Source organism: Annulohypoxylon truncatum (assembly GCF_022578515.1).
Source record: "Annulohypoxylon truncatum strain CBS 140777 unplaced genomic scaffold F4807scaffold_22, whole genome shotgun sequence".
Lineage (NCBI taxonomy): Eukaryota > Fungi > Ascomycota > Sordariomycetes > Xylariales > Hypoxylaceae > Annulohypoxylon > Annulohypoxylon truncatum.
The window spans coordinates 228,727-243,094 of record NW_025953808.1 but is presented as its reverse complement, the minus strand read 5'-3'; the positions used below and the strand labels follow the sequence as shown (position 1 = coordinate 243,094).

The window sequence follows — 14,368 nt, the reverse complement described above, 5'->3', positions numbered from 1 at the left end:
TTAGTACATATTTGACTGTCTTAGCCAGGTATACGGATGTAGCCGGAGATAGAACCACTAAAACCCTCACAATACAGGTAGTGCAGCTGAGGCCCTGGTTGTAAGAAAATGCTCGGGCCAAAGTTGATCTAGGTAGGTAGGTAGTGTTCACGGCTGTGACGACGGTAATGCAAGACGGATGAACTTTACGCGGAGATAGGAGACCACCATCCGAATACGTCTAGCTTGGCTTCGCCCTGTCTATGGCATGCATACTTAGAGTTATGGATCTACGGATCTATAGGTGCTAGGTATCGATAACATTGAACTTACTACAGTGTAGGTAGGTAGGATTTGCCGGAAGAATGAGATCATCCGTAGGTATGCTGTCCACCGATTCGGAGGCCACCTGGGTACCAGACGGTCGTGGGGGAAGTCAATGGTATGACAGCTAAACCAATTGGTAATGGATGTCATTACTCGAGCATCGGCGGTAGGCGATACCCCCTGAGCTTCTGATCTCTATAAAGAGCAGCCGGGCCTCGACGTAACTGTCTATGTTGGAGAAAGAGCAACACAAGAAGCAATTGTACGACTAGACTTTGAGCAAGTACGACACTATCCCATAAAACCAGCTCAACCTAATACAGCACTTGACGTCAAGATCTATTTAGACCGCTTCACATCGACGGGAAGTCACCATCGGTACTCAACGTAACATTTTATTTCATTTCTACGACTAAGAATTATTATTTGTCAATATGGCGATGATGATGGCGCCCCCACCCAAGAGCCCCTTGGCTCGTTACCGTATCCTCTCTCCCTCAGCCTCTGTCCGACTTAGTCCCTTATGCCTTGGTGCTATGAACTTCGGTGACGCCTGGAAGGAATTTATGGGTGCTTGCGATCAGAAGAGTACGGAAGATATTCTGGACTTCTTCTATGAGCAGGGTGGTAACTTCATCGACACTGCCAACAATTACCAAGCCCAGCAGTCGGAACAATGGATCGGCGAATGGATGAAGAAGCGCGGCAATCGTGACCAGATGGGTACGTTAAATCTCCTTCCTCACATAATACACTTTATGACTTCTGCGACTTCTAGTCATGATAATCATGGTGTCTGTTCATTGCATGTTGAACTATATAAATGCGGCTGCACCTTCATGGCGTGAGGCTTCATAAACGGCTTTTGTGGAAACTAATCAATCGTCGCCCAGTCATTGCTACCAAGTACAGCACCAGCTTCCGCCCCTACTATGACGAGATCACGATCAACAACCAGGGAAATGGCACTAAAAGCTTGCACGTATCTATTAATTCTAGCTTGAGAAACCTACAGACAGACTACATTGACCTGGTATGGCATAATATCCCCATTTATTCGTGACCGTAATTATACTTACGACGAGACACAGCTTTATGTTCACTGGTGGGATGGTGTCACCTCCATTCCCGAGGTCATGCAGGCCCTCAACCAGCTTGTGCTGGCCGGCAAGGTCTTGTACCTTGGGGTAAGCGACACTCCTGCCTGGGTTGTGAGCAAGGCCAACGAGTACGCTCGCAACCACGGCTTGCGTCAGTTTAGCGTGTACCAGGGTCGCTGGTCAGCCGCCCAGCGCGACTTTGAGCGCGAGATCATTCCCATGGCGAAAGCCGAGGGTATGGCTCTGGCTCCATGGGGTGCGCTCGGTGGAGGAAAATTCAAGACGGATGAGCAGCGTCAAAACAGAACAAGCGGACGTTCCGCCGACGTCAGTGAGGAGGACATAAAGATCAGCAGAGCATTAGAGGCCGTTGCCTTACGCAAGAACACCATCATTACGAGTGTGGCTCAAGCGTACGTCACCCACAAAGCGCCGTACGTGTTCCCCATCATCGGTGGACGAACCAAGGAGCAACTCAAGGCCAATATTGAGGCTCTTACCCTGAGCCTTGACGAAGATGATATCAAAGAGATCGAGAGCGCTCTCCCCTTCGACCCCGGCTTCCCTAGCTCCTTCCTGTTTGGTCCCTCCATGCCCGATCACCCAGGCAAGGTATGGTTGTTGAACATGGGAGGTACCACCGATTACGTCGCTGAGCAGAAACCAATCGCACCGAGGAAGACGGGAGAGTAGAGTACTCGCGGCTCCTTCGCTGAGACATGGAAGTGGCTCACTCGAAGATACTATTGAGATGATATCACCAAGCTCGGAATAGAAGGCGGTGGAGGTAGCTGGCTGCCTATGGAAGTGTCAAGGGAAATTGATGTTTATGTTTCAAATAAAGCTCGAAGATGCTGCATTGCGGACGATTTGATGATGAATTAAGCATGTGGTAGTGAGTATCTATATACTTCACCAAAAATAACAATAAATAAAAATGAAGGAATATCTATATTTTTATACTCAAGGACCGGTTTTTGAATTGTGAAAACATAGTACATATATATTAGCCATAAGAGCCATAAAGTGCCTCTGCGTTGAGCCTCAATACTTCACCCTTAAATTGTCTTGTCGTTAAAATAGAGTGGTAGTAGTGCTTATGCCTCCCCATTCAACATGCATATCTACCTGCTTACCGACCTTCAAATATCCACACTGAGGCATGGGTTACATGTAAGGAATGGGCTTTGATAGATTAACGACTCAATCAAGTTAGTTCACGTATACGTGGATGTTGCCCCGGGGAAAATTCCTCATCTGGCTGCGGACGCGGGAACTAATTCTAGTATCTGCTGCACGTTTCGTATAAGTAGGTATGTAGGTAGCGTTCCATTTTTGGTCCAGGCTGCCCCTTAGAATTAGGTATGTAAGGACGAAGGATCATTCAACCGGAGCCGCATTATGCAAGTTCGCGGCAGTGGATGTACACTATCTCTACGAAATCTGATAGTGTTCGTCCTATAGGATGAGCAGGATTTGTCATCAACTTCTTGAAGGCTGATAGCGCTATTTACCTACACATTGTCTTAAGGACGACGTGTTGCTTCAACCTGTAATCCATGTAGTAATCCATCCCTGCGATGTATAGCATAGTCCGAAATGATCTGGCTCATCTTTGTTGAGTGATTGGACCTGACTCGGAGTGGCTAGTTCGTATATAGGGGCAAGTAATATTTCTAAATTTCGGCGGTTGCCCCTATAAGAGGTTATTCCTCATTCATACGATAACAACATGAGCAGCACTGAGATTTTGTTATTGTTAGCAATACCAATTCAATGTCAAGTTGAAAAGAGGGAATGTTCGTCATCAGGTATTGGATAATTGATATCAATTTCTTAGAGCACCTATTCTCACCCAACAAAACTCACCATCGGGGTTGATTCACGGGAAATCAAAGGAAGTCGCATATGCGGTACTGTGCTTGCCTTGAACTTTCTGATGTCGAAGGTTTGCAAAGTTGAATGTACCGACTGAAGCCAACAGATTAGGGGGGTTGTTGGTGCCTTCCATTTATCCCCCTTTTCTATTGGTAAACTCTAACATCCACAAGTTGTATAGATGGAAAGTACGTGTTACCTTAGTCCAATTCCTTCTCTGGATTGCAACTTGGACAAGAAGGATCTACTTAGATTCCGACTTTCCAAGCTCGTTAGAAATGTGGGCGAGAATTTCCCTGCGTCTTCCTCCATCAAAGACCATGCGAATCTCATGCCGTTATATTTGAGCCCGTTATAATTATGCCTCAATAAGTAGAATTTCTGCGACATGACAGATTGCCTTCTATTGCGCGAACTCTACAGATCGTTTATCCACTAATTCCGCAATGAATCAACCCTTGACTAGCGCCAGGGTTGCTGCAATTCTCCCAGAACGTGCCAGCGTATTCAACATCGATAGAAAGCTCGCCTTAGCACGAGATGAAGGCTCAGATGACAAACCTGGTACGAGAAGAGGTAGATCAGCCTCTCCCATTCGCGCGAACGTGAAGCGGAGAAGATCCGTCGTATCTGCCCCTGGAGATGTTCAAGGTCGACAGCCATCAAGGTAAAGAGGCCTGAGACACAATTTAATGGGGACATAGTCTAATCGTGTCTCCGGGCTGAAACAGTGTATCGCTTCACAGCGGAGCAGAGTCGAAGTCTCAATTTCAAGAGACCGTGACCCCACAACAAAAAGAACCCGCCCACGAGCGCTCTACAAATCGAAGAACATCCCATGCCGATGAGATAGAACGGAGAAAGCGTAGGAAAGCAGATGGAAAGATCAAAATTCCTAACAAGCCAGCCGTCGATAAGTCAGAAAGCATCAAGAAATCACTCAAGGTGACTAAAGGCCCGAAGCAGTTGGTTGTGCCACCACTGTTACTCCCTGAAGGCGTAGAAGATGATAAAGACGACGAGAAAACGTATGAGCGAAAAGGCGTATTCAAACTGAAAAGGGACAAGGGGCCCAATAAATTCCGTTTCCCCAAGCCTCATAGTCATCCAGAACCATTATGGCGCGCAGGTGACGGATTCTCAGTCAATGAAGCCAGACCAAACTTTGCGTTCTCTATGACTGGCACACACAAGCAAATGAAGCCCAAATCAACTCCTGGCGTAGGAGAACTCCAGTTGGAAACTTATGATGGGAATGAAGAAGACCCACACCGATCAGGAGTTGATCGCCTCAAGAACCAACGTTTACTTCGATACGAGATGAAGCATCGCCGTGGTGTGGTGAAAGATGTTTGGCCCACCATAGATAACTTTTCGGAAGAGTTAGAAGTACGCAAACGGAATCCCACTGTACCAGCAAACGAGAAGATTATTCCTTCGACTCTGCGACCACAGCCAACTCCAGTACCTCAAGCTAGGGAAACGTTAGTGTACAACTCAATCTCCATCCCCATGCCACGGAAAAGGAGGAGTTCGGATTTCGAGAATTTCGGAAGGCACATCGGAAATGGCAATATGATAAGCAACACGCGTATTGCTGAGACCCAGATCGACCCGACTCGTCACATTACGCAGTCTGAGTCGATGAACGAGGAAGGCTTTGGTGACGAAGCAGCAGACGAAGTATCTGAAGTAGAAGGGGAAGAAGAGGAATATGAGCCCATGATATCAACGGGGAATGATATGGAGGTCGACGGTAGTGGTAGATATAATCTCAGTGGTGAAACACTTGCAACCACGCCTTGGGTGTTTGACATGGAAGATTCAGATATAGCTGTTTTAAATGATATAAGGCGTAGATTGCGAGAACTGAAACGACATGATGACAATATTATGGCATCAGGGGATATTGCTAGGGGGTCTTCGAGTTCAGTCGAGCTGATGTTAAGTTCTGAGGGATAAGGTGTTAGAGATTAGAACAACTCAACTATCATAATTGTAACAACGTGAGAGGAAGAAGAACTATTAGCTGGCGTAGATTTCAATGAAAACAAACCTATAGCTCTTACTCACTGCTGATTGATTTTATTATTTTCCCAGGTGCGACTATTTCGGAATCTGGGACGATTTCTTTGAGGGGCTTCCAAGATGTGGCAGATCAAGTATATAAAAACAGTTATAACGAAACACGCGGAACTCATAAGCACCACGTGTAAGTTAGTAAAAAGGGGCAATTTTTATAGAATTCATATTCCCCATCTCCTTTTAACGCCAGCCAAATTTGGGCCTAAGCCCGTCCTTGAGAATTGCAGCAGGGAATCGATATATGGATACACAGAATCAAAAACCAGAATGAATCCCACATAACCTCGATTTTTTTTCATTTAATTTTTAATTAGAATTCCAATCAAATTCAAATCTATCACTTCCCTTTCCCCTTAGGCAAAGCCTCGTTCTCGCCGAGCTCCCTGACGAAAATCTTGGTCCGCCCCTCGCCGCTGTAGTCCTCCATGCCCGTCTCGAAGCCCGGGCACACGGCGACGGCGAGGTAGCGGCCGTCGGCGCTGAAGGCCAGCGCGGCGACGCTGTCGGCGAATTTCTGGTAGACTTTCATGCGGCGCTTGGCCTCGGCGTCCCAGAGGGCGACGGTGGCGTCGCCGCCGCCCGACGCGAAGGTGCTGCCGTGCACGGGGTGGAAGGCTAGCGCGTTGACGGGGTATACGACGTCCGCGGAGGGGGTGGAGGTGGAGGAGGGCCCGTCGGTGGCGGTGGGTGTAGCCGTTCGGTGGCATTTGAAGGCGTACTTGCGCGCCTGCGACTCGGCGCTCGCGTCGAACCATTCGACTGCTACGCGCCCCTCGATCGAGGACGTGGCGTACCCGGCGTCGGAAGGCATGGCGGCCACGGCGCGCGTCAGGAATTTGAGGGATGACTCGCGCTGTTGCCAGGGCGCCGGCGCGGAGTCGGTCTGTGAGGATAGCGCGCTGGAGAGTGTGGATAGGTCGTAGATGTGCACGAGCCGCGAGGTCATGGCTACGATTACTTTTGACGGGCTCGCGGCCATGGCGTGAGGCTTGCCCGGTAACGGAACGGTGAGGGGGGCTAGGGATGGGTTGGACGGGTCGTGGACGTGCAGGGTCATGTCCCAGGAGGCAGAGATGAGGAGGGCTGATGGTGGGATTAGTTATATTCGATAGATATATATACCTTAAAAGTTAAGGATATCCGTATGCAGGACTTACAGTGTTCTCGGCTATACACGACCCGCCTCACGGGCGCCGCGTGCTTGCTCACGGTGCTCTGGTCGCCGGTCTCGAGGTCGATGTGGCGCACCTGCCAGTCCATGCCGGCGCTGAAGGCCTCGCTGCTGTCGCGGCCGAAACACACGTCCATCACGGGCGCGCGGTGCTCGTACGTCCGCAGCAGCGTGCCGTGGCTGTTCTCGTCGTCGTCGCTGCTCTGCAGCGTGTCGTACAGGTAGATGTTCTTGTCCCAGGAAGCGGCCAGGAGCCGCGACGGCGAGTCCGGCGCGAAGGCGAGCGCCGAGATGGCGTCGTTGGGGGGCTGCGCGAGCTCGAATTGCGTTGCTGGGTTTTTGCATGCTTGTTAGCTTGGGTGCTGCTAATAATGACCAATGGCTTTCGAGTTTTCACAGTCGTTTTGCCTTGCTCATCAGTTAGAATCTTAGTAACTCACCTGTTGGTGCCATGATGCTTTGGGAAATTTCGCGATGTGATGTAAAGAAGCTCTGTTGAAGAATGGCTAACTTGCTAGGCTAGCTGTGCAAGTCGGTAAAGTAAATATCAATTTACAGGGGTATAGATTACCACAGTGATAAGGTGGCTCCACTGTAATTTTCCCGAAGCTCATAGAAGGTGGGATGGAGGGGCAAGTGCTAATTCAATACGCCTACAGCTTTCCCTAGCAACTGGCCAGCTTTGTCTTCTTCCTGCAACTGCGACTCCAACTGCAACTACGTCGTCGATCTCTCCTCCATTCCAAACCTTCTGTCGTCACTACCTTTCGCGTGCAAATCACAGGACATGCCTTTCGCTCAGCTTGTCCTGGGAAGTCCAGGCTCTGGGAAGAGCACTTATTGCGATGGCAGTAAGTTACACATACCCATCACCGACAGATCATTCCCCAAGCAACAAGCTGATCATTTATAGTGCACCAGTTTATGGGCGCCATAGGACGCGAATGCTCCGTCGTCAACCTCGATCCTGCCAACGACAAGACCAACTACCCATGCGCCCTAGATATCCGTAGCTTAATCACATTAGAAGAGGTTATGAGCGACGATCAACTTGGTCCTAATGGTGGCGTCTTATATGCGTTTGAAGAGCTAGAGAACAACATGGAGTGGCTTGAGGATGGATTGAAGCAGCTAGGAGACTCGTATATCCTTTTCGATTGTCCCGGTCAGGTCGAACTATATACACACCACAATTCGCTCAGGAACATTTTCTTTAAGCTGCAAAAGATGGGCTATCGGGTATGCCTTATCATTGTATTTGCCAAGGGTTGATCATCTAGGTGCTAACAACGCGCAGCTCGTAGCCGTACACCTCTCCGACAGCTTCTGCCTCACCCAGCCGTCCCTCTACATCTCCAACTTACTCCTTACCCTCCGCGCCATGCTGCAGATGGACCTCCCGCATATAAACGTCCTCACTAAGATCGATAAGATCTCATCATACGATCCGTTACCCTTCAATCTCGATTACTACACCGAAGTACAGGACCTATCATACTTAACGTCATATCTAGAAGAGGAGTCGCCTGCCATGCGGAGCGACAAATTCCGTCGATTGAACGAAGCCGTCGCTAATCTAGTCGAAAACTTCGCGTTAGTTAGATTTGAAGTCCTTGCCGTAGAGAACAGGAAGAGCATGACGCATCTTTTAAGAGTGATCGATAGAGCCGGAGGATACGTGTTCGGCGGCGCGGAAGGAGCCAACGATACTGTGTGGCAGGTTGCCATGCGAAATGAGGGATCCATGATGGAAATTGAAGATATCCAAGAGCGATGGATCGAGTCTAAAGACGCGTACGACGCGGCGGAGGAGAAAGAGTGGGAAGAGCAGCAGAAGAGGGCCGGCGGTGATACTGGAGCTACGACCCCTGACTTGATTCCTGATGACGATGATGATGAGTTCGATGGAATGCCCCCGCCGACTGGAGATAGCGGAATCAAGGTAGTCCGAAAGAAGCAATGAAGTTGTCTCAATCATCAACTATTTCTCCCATTTCTACGTCGCTATCACCATCCTCGACGTTCAGTAAGTCTGCCATGGCGACATCGGCTTCCGGTTCTGATTTCCGAAATAAGTTACTGAGAGGGTCATCAGTCTTCTCTTTGTGGTCATTCTGCGCCGCAAAGATGAGATCCCGGGCACGACGAATAGCTTCTTCCTCGACTTTGCGCATGGTACCGCTCACGTGAACCACACGGAAGACACATGGTTTCCCGTTCTTGATAGGGATGGAGTTCATAAAAGTCAAAGCAGTCCAAACTAGGCGATAAGACGATCGCGAAATACGCAGAATGAATGTTGAGGTGGCGTGAGAGAAGTACTTCACTATAAAGATCAATGTAAGCCTCGCATGAATGGCGAGAGTACCCGCGGTGCTGACTCACCTCCTAAGTTTCCGCCCTCGATGGCCCCTGAGCCATAGTCCCCGAATAGATTAGCAACTTCTGCGCGTATGCCCCTGAGGAGAGATGCCTGGTTGAGCTGGTCGGTCGTGGGTTGGTTGATGACTACAACATCGGGGAGATCAGGTCGACTGCCAAGTTCATTTGGGTAGAGGATCTTCACTAGGAGATAGCGCTCTTTAATTCGTACCATCTTGTCCGATCTGAAGGACCATCTAATTCTGGCGTCATTCGGAATGTGTCAGTTTCGATAAGAATATGTTATATTCCAATTTGTTTGCTTTGCGCATCCCATCTAACTGAAAGGACCCAAACTCGGGTATATAAGTGAAGAGTTGAGACCCGGCGCACATTGAACCATGAAATTTTAGCTCTGGCCATCGGAGCTTTATCTTATCGGAGCCCTGTAGGAACTTCCTATATGCATATATGTGTGAAAGTAGAATGTATAATGCAATAAATGGGGTCTGTAGATATGGGGGTTCTACATATATGGCATTGATTGCTCCCTCTGAACAATCCCATTGTCTTAACCTGACTTAGGACTTGATCTCGTAAAAGTTAAGAAGCCTAATTCTTATATCGAGGAACAATTCATTTCTTCTACATTGTTTTAGTCGTCATGCGTTTGGCTTTATATTCTCATCTGATAAAGGATAAGTTGCTTATATGATAAAGTGTAGGTAGGTAGATATGTTCTCGCCCCGCATTTGCGCTGCACAAATGAAGTTTATCTCATACATCACGCATCACGCCGACCCAAAGTTTCACTCTTATTGAAGCTGTCAGTATACTAAACACAGTTCGATACCGCTTTCAAATCGTAAGAGTTGCACGACTGGGTTCAAGTTTCTTATAGCTACTAAGACTAAGTCTTTCCTCGGCAATCATGTCTAATGCTACCTTGAGGGTCGCCTTACTCATCGTCTCTACGACTGCAGCCAAAGACCCTTCAACTGATGCTTCTCAAGATGTATTAAGAGAGGTATTTGAGAAAGAAGGGGATGGGAAGTGGAGTCTAGTTGACACCAAGATTGTCCCTGATGTAGTCACTCAAATTCAACGGCAGATCACGTTATGGTCAGATATTGCCGCAGATATCATCAACCTCATCCTAACTACCGGGGGCACCGGTTTTGCGGTGGCGGATAACACTCCAGAGGCCGTATCAGCTCTCCTCCATAAAACTGCACCCGGAATTGTTCACGGGATGCTTACAGCTTCGCTTAATGTCACTCCATGTTAGTATATAAGCCCCTATATTCGATAAGAGGAACATGATTGCTAACATTTACCAGTTGCCATGATGTCTCGCCCTGTAGCGGGTGTCAGAAATAATTCCATAATTATCACTCTTCCTGGTTCACCAAAAGGAGCTCGGGAAAACTTACAAGCAGTTTTGAAAACACTGCCACATGCATGCCTGCAAGCTGCTGGTATGGACTCGAGGACATTACATGCCGGTGGGGTTAAGAAGCTCGAAGTAGAAGCTGGTTTAAGACCGGGCGGAAGTCAATCACATTCTCATGATCACTCACACGACCATCATAGCCATGGACATAGTCATGGACACAGCCATGGTCACGGGCATAGTCACGGCCACGGTAATTTAGTCAGACACACGGCACCTAGCGCAAATCCCATGTCCAATGACCCTAGCCTTGGCCCTAGTCGGAGAAATAGGGAGTCCCCATACCCTATGCTTTCGGTTGATGATGCCTTAGGAAAGATCAAGGAACAGACGCCAGCAGCGGAAATTGTTACCTTAAAAGTTGATAGGTCACTTCCCGGTCACGTACTGGCTGAAGACATCCCAGCGAGAGAGAATGTACCTGCTTTCAGAGCGAGTATCGTCGATGGCTACGCTGTTGTCGTACCCAAGAATGGAAATATGAAGGGCGTTTACCCTGTCGTCTCAGTATCACATGCTTCACCAGGCCATGTTAAACCCCTCAAAGAAGGGGAAATCGCCAGAATAACAACCGGAGCACCACTACCACCCGGGGCTACCTCTGTTATCATGGTTGAGGATACGATTTTGAAGACTATGACTGACGACGGTAAAGAAGAGAAAGAAGTAGAGATCCTTGCTGAAGATGTGCAGGAAGGAGAGAATATTCGCGAAGTTGGTAGCGATATCAAAGTAGGGACAACCATCCTCAGCAAGGGCGAGCAAATATCAGCAGTCGGTGGAGAGATTGGTCTCCTTGCTGCCGTTGGGGTTCCGGAGGTAAAAGTATACCGCAAACCTGTTATAGGGGTGTTGTCTACGGGAGATGAGATCGTTCAACACGATCGCCCCGGTGATCTACAATTGGGAGAAGTACGCGATACTAATCGCATAACATTAATGTGCGCCGCAAAAGAAAGTGGATATCATGTCGTTGATCTTGGTATCGCAGCAGACAAGCCTGGTACTTTGGAAGAGACGCTGAGAGACGGTCTGCGACAAGTTGACTTCATCATTACAACTGGAGGCGTCTCGATGGGCGAACTTGATCTGTTGAAGCCGACTATTGAGAGGTCGCTAGGTGGAACTATTCACTTTGGTCGCGTTGCCATGAAGCCGGGCAAACCAACGACATTCGCTACAGTCCCCGTTAAGAACAATGCCGGTGAACGAGTTACGAAGGTCATATTTTCCCTACCAGGAAACCCTGCGTCGGCTATCGTTACGTTTCACCTTTTCGTCCTACCTTCTCTTCACCAGATATCGGGTATCTCGCCAGTCGGCCTGACGAAAGTACCGGTCACCTTATCTCACGATTTCGCCTTAGACAAGGTGAGGCCCGAGTACCATCGCGCCGTCGTCTCAGTCGGCAAAGATGGGAATCTGGTTGCCTTTAGCACTGGCGGACAACGGAGTTCGAAGGTTGGTAGCTTAAGGGGTGCTAACTCTTTGCTGTGCATGCCTAGTGGCAAGGAACCGCTCAAGAAAGGGACGAAGGTCGATGCTCTTATGATGAGTGGTATTAGGATTGAGCTCTAGATAGTGTTTAGGCTCTTAAACTATCGTTGTGGACATTCTGTAATGGCTTATATATTTCAAATTCCAATAGCTATAGAAATATGACGAGCTTTTCGGAGGCCACCAATACAAGTCTAACGCCGCTGCCGCTTCCATAATTAGTCTTGACCCATCTTTAAGCAATGCGTGATTGGAGAGGTTCCGGGACCAATGTGGTTCCTCCGTGCATGTTTCCTCGTATTAATATCAATAACTATGTTACTTGCGTGAACGCTAGATATATTAGCTGGCGAATCTGGGTTCTAGAACTATGGGAATAACTTCCCGACTGGATCTAAGCTGTGATGTCGCATTCAGCCAAGACGACAGCATACGTAAATTCTCATGATACATGCCAAGTTATAATCGTGTCTAAGTAACGTGTGATGATAGCAGACCACGTCGTTTGTCATCGCCAACAGAGGTATAAGTAGGTAAAGCTACCTAGCTAGGTAGGTTATCGTGATCATCAATCACTTTTGAATACTCACTACAATCAAGCGCCTATCACCGCAGCCAACCATTTCAAATAACGCATCACCATGAGGGCCTTCGCAACTTCATTCGTCTTTCCAGTCGTCGCCCTTGCGGCGGCAATCGCTAAGAGGGACGCGCCCGAGGGTCCTTGGACAGCCGGAGTCTGGAGAATGCCCACGACCGACGACATCTTTTTCACCGGCGTCGCTATCAATGCTAGCGGAGGGAAGTTTTTCATAAACAAGGACACTTCCGCGTATTGTCCGGACGATGTCGAAAACCTCGATTGCTCTGCTTATCCCGGGTCCAAAACTGTGTTCACGGGAGGAAACGACACCTTATTTCTAGATGTCGCGGTACCTGGTGGCCAGCAAGGTGAGTGTGCTTTATCATGACTAGACTCTCTCCGTGTAGGTACCTAAGGGATATGTGATTAACGGAGTGAAATCGTAGTATACATTGCCGCGGACGGTTCGCTGTCGTATACGGTCCCGCATTCGGGAGCGTTGCCCGAGGGCGCTGTTGCTACCGGCTGGAGCCGCGAGCAAAGCCAGGCGTTCGGTGCTCCCACTATTTTGGCTAACAGCGATCAGTCCTGGACAATTTGCCCAGTCAGCGAAGGAGAGCCGAGGGAGAGGACGTATCAGGTGTTCGTCGGGGTGGGAGGAGAGGGTTGCTTGAATACTGGGGTCAGGACGTATACTTCCTCTGGACCAGATGCTTGGGAGTACGCATAAATGTGATGGATGACAGTTGTTTAATTCACCGTTTTTTATAATACAACATGTTCAACTTGCCGAGGCGCAATTATCTCGAACTGAAAAGATCAAAAAGGGTGGTACAAGAGGACTTTAACCTCTATGCGATGGACTCGCGGGGAATCGAACCCCGGACCACTCCCAAGTCAGTAGGCGAATCCTAGAAACGAGTCTATCGTGAGGTAGATCGTCGCCATTGGATCGTTCCTGCTAAGGGAGTATTATACCACTAAACCACAAGCCCGATTTCTAAACCCATTCAGGTTGTTTGACGGCAGAACTCATAAGGAGTTGGATCCCTACTGAATGAAAATTTGGCTTCGTTATGTCCAATGATAAAACTGAGGCTCGTTGGATAGGTGGACGACGGGTCCATACGGGGACGCCCTAATTAAGCGAACCCACTTAAGTGCCGACCGGTTATCATTCCGGCCTTGATAATTTCTTAAAGAATGATCAATGCCCTCCAGTCACCACTGGGAAGAGAGGCTAGTTATTAGGATATTTAGGTTCGATTCCTATCAGCGCTATTGGTGTCGCTCTAGTAAACACTCTCTTCTTCACCTAGCAAAATGCCGGGTTTCGGCTTACTACGGGTTGATATGAATAGGAGATCGGGGTTCGGTTGGTAACGGCGATTTTATACCTGAAGAGATAAAGACTGCTTAATGGCAAAGTTAGCAAAGCGAGGTTTAGACGTTTCCGTAGGCGTCAAAATCACGACTCTGAAGTAATCGGCGAAGGATGTTTCCATGCTCTATTACAGCCACCATCAGATAAAATACAGTCTTGCGCATTTGCCCACAAGGTCTACTTGTAGGCTTCATGCCATGGAGGCAAAGAGGCTGTGGTTTCTGAGCCACTACTGCATAGCTGAAATATAGGTAAGCGAAAATAAGATATCCTAAATAGGAATCTCTTTTGGCGCAGTTGCAACAACAGCTAGATATGCATGGTAAGCCCTGTCCAACAATTGCCTTCCGCGTACTCGATGCTGCGCAAGTACTCAAGATCCGTCTCATGTTTCATATGCCGTTTGCTTCGCTGCATGATGTGGTCAGCTTACCAGGTCGGTCGCCTCTTCGCACAATAAGGAAGGAAGTGTACTCGTGAGCTTTCGCCCCGGTTCCGAAGAAGCATACCTCGCAACCAATGATTTCTTCAGTGGCGTGAGGGGAGCCCT

The 14,368-nt window shown here is 48.5% G+C and overlaps 7 protein-coding genes and 1 non-coding gene across 8 annotated transcripts; 5 read left to right on the top strand and 3 right to left on the bottom strand.

Annotated features, from left to right (window-relative positions):
• The first annotated feature begins 571 nt into the window (after nucleotides 1–571).
• Nucleotides 572–2,359, top strand: F4807DRAFT_150347 (norsolorinic acid reductase). The gene is made up of 4 exons (XM_047993202.1): nucleotides 572–589; nucleotides 644–1,029; nucleotides 1,200–1,339; nucleotides 1,398–2,359. Exons 2-4 carry the CDS (start codon nucleotides 741–743, stop codon nucleotides 2,097–2,099), a joined length of 1,131 nt encoding a protein of 376 aa, XP_047852906.1. The 5' UTR covers nucleotides 572–589; nucleotides 644–740; the 3' UTR covers nucleotides 2,100–2,359.
• Nucleotides 2,360–3,730: 1,371 nt separating this feature from the next.
• F4807DRAFT_468643 (uncharacterized protein) lies at nucleotides 3,731–5,381 on the top strand (the record flags this gene model as incomplete). The annotated part of the gene is made up of 2 exons (XM_048002619.1): nucleotides 3,731–3,951; nucleotides 4,031–5,381. The coding sequence occupies 2 exons, from the start codon at nucleotides 3,731–3,733 to the stop codon at nucleotides 5,244–5,246; spliced, it is 1,437 nt and encodes a 478-aa protein (XP_047852905.1). The 3' UTR covers nucleotides 5,247–5,381.
• Nucleotides 5,382–5,393: 12 nt separating this feature from the next.
• Nucleotides 5,394–7,035, bottom strand: F4807DRAFT_431125 (mitotic checkpoint protein BUB3). The gene is made up of 3 exons (XM_047998467.1): nucleotides 6,981–7,035; nucleotides 6,527–6,871; nucleotides 5,394–6,452 (listed from the first exon to the last, which is right to left on the bottom strand). Exons 1-3 carry the CDS (start codon nucleotides 6,991–6,993, stop codon nucleotides 5,707–5,709), a joined length of 1,104 nt encoding a protein of 367 aa, XP_047852904.1. The 5' UTR covers nucleotides 6,994–7,035; the 3' UTR covers nucleotides 5,394–5,706.
• A 292-nt stretch (nucleotides 7,036–7,327) lies between these two features.
• F4807DRAFT_461711 (uncharacterized protein) lies at nucleotides 7,328–8,503 on the top strand (the record flags this gene model as incomplete). Its single annotated transcript, XM_048001718.1, has 3 exons — nucleotides 7,328–7,391; nucleotides 7,454–7,779; nucleotides 7,838–8,503. 3 exons carry the CDS (start codon nucleotides 7,328–7,330, stop codon nucleotides 8,501–8,503), a joined length of 1,056 nt encoding a protein of 351 aa, XP_047852903.1.
• On the bottom strand, nucleotides 8,335–9,301 carry F4807DRAFT_150266 (Rpp14 family protein). The gene is made up of 3 exons (XM_047993201.1): nucleotides 9,134–9,301; nucleotides 8,926–9,048; nucleotides 8,335–8,866 (listed from the first exon to the last, which is right to left on the bottom strand). Exons 1-3 carry the CDS (start codon nucleotides 9,156–9,158, stop codon nucleotides 8,511–8,513), a joined length of 504 nt encoding a protein of 167 aa, XP_047852902.1. The 5' UTR covers nucleotides 9,159–9,301; the 3' UTR covers nucleotides 8,335–8,510.
• Nucleotides 9,302–9,832: 531 nt separating this feature from the next.
• F4807DRAFT_452327 (gephyrin) lies at nucleotides 9,833–11,932 on the top strand (the record flags this gene model as incomplete). The annotated part of the gene is made up of 2 exons (XM_048000320.1): nucleotides 9,833–10,184; nucleotides 10,242–11,932. 2 exons carry the CDS (start codon nucleotides 9,833–9,835, stop codon nucleotides 11,930–11,932), a joined length of 2,043 nt encoding a protein of 680 aa, XP_047852901.1.
• Nucleotides 11,933–12,492: 560 nt separating this feature from the next.
• F4807DRAFT_461708 (uncharacterized protein) lies at nucleotides 12,493–13,164 on the top strand (the record flags this gene model as incomplete). Its single annotated transcript, XM_048001717.1, has 2 exons — nucleotides 12,493–12,802; nucleotides 12,881–13,164. The coding sequence occupies 2 exons, from the start codon at nucleotides 12,493–12,495 to the stop codon at nucleotides 13,162–13,164; spliced, it is 594 nt and encodes a 197-aa protein (XP_047852900.1).
• Nucleotides 13,165–13,293: 129 nt separating this feature from the next.
• On the bottom strand, nucleotides 13,294–13,429 carry F4807DRAFT_t93. Its single transcript has one exon. It is a non-coding gene; the product is annotated as a tRNA-Ala (tRNA).
• Between the last annotated feature and the right edge of the window lie 939 nt (nucleotides 13,430–14,368).

Bases quoted from the DNA above. Each gene is read 5' to 3' on its own strand.
- F4807DRAFT_150347 (XM_047993202.1), top strand. From the start codon at position 741: ATGGCGATGATGATGGCGCCCCCACCCAAGAGCCCCTTGGCTCGTTAC. The intron at 1,030-1,199 runs GTACGTTAAATC...ATCGTCGCCCAG, and splicing joins CGGCAATCGTGACCAGATGG to TCATTGCTACCAAGTACAGC. The intron at 1,340-1,397 runs GTATGGCATAAT...GACGAGACACAG, and splicing joins AGACAGACTACATTGACCTG to CTTTATGTTCACTGGTGGGA.
- F4807DRAFT_431125 (XM_047998467.1), bottom strand. The intron at 6,453-6,526 runs GTAAGTCCTGCA...TCCCACCATCAG, and splicing joins CGTGTATAGCCGAGAACACT to CCCTCCTCATCTCTGCCTCC.
- F4807DRAFT_150266 (XM_047993201.1), bottom strand. From the start codon at position 9,158: ATGGTCCTTCAGATCGGACAAGATG. The intron at 9,049-9,133 runs GTACGAATTAAA...CCGATGTTGTAG, and splicing joins CCTTCAGATCGGACAAGATG to TCATCAACCAACCCACGACC. The intron at 8,867-8,925 runs GTGAGTCAGCAC...TGATCTTTATAG, and splicing joins CGAGGGCGGAAACTTAGGAG to TGAAGTACTTCTCTCACGCC.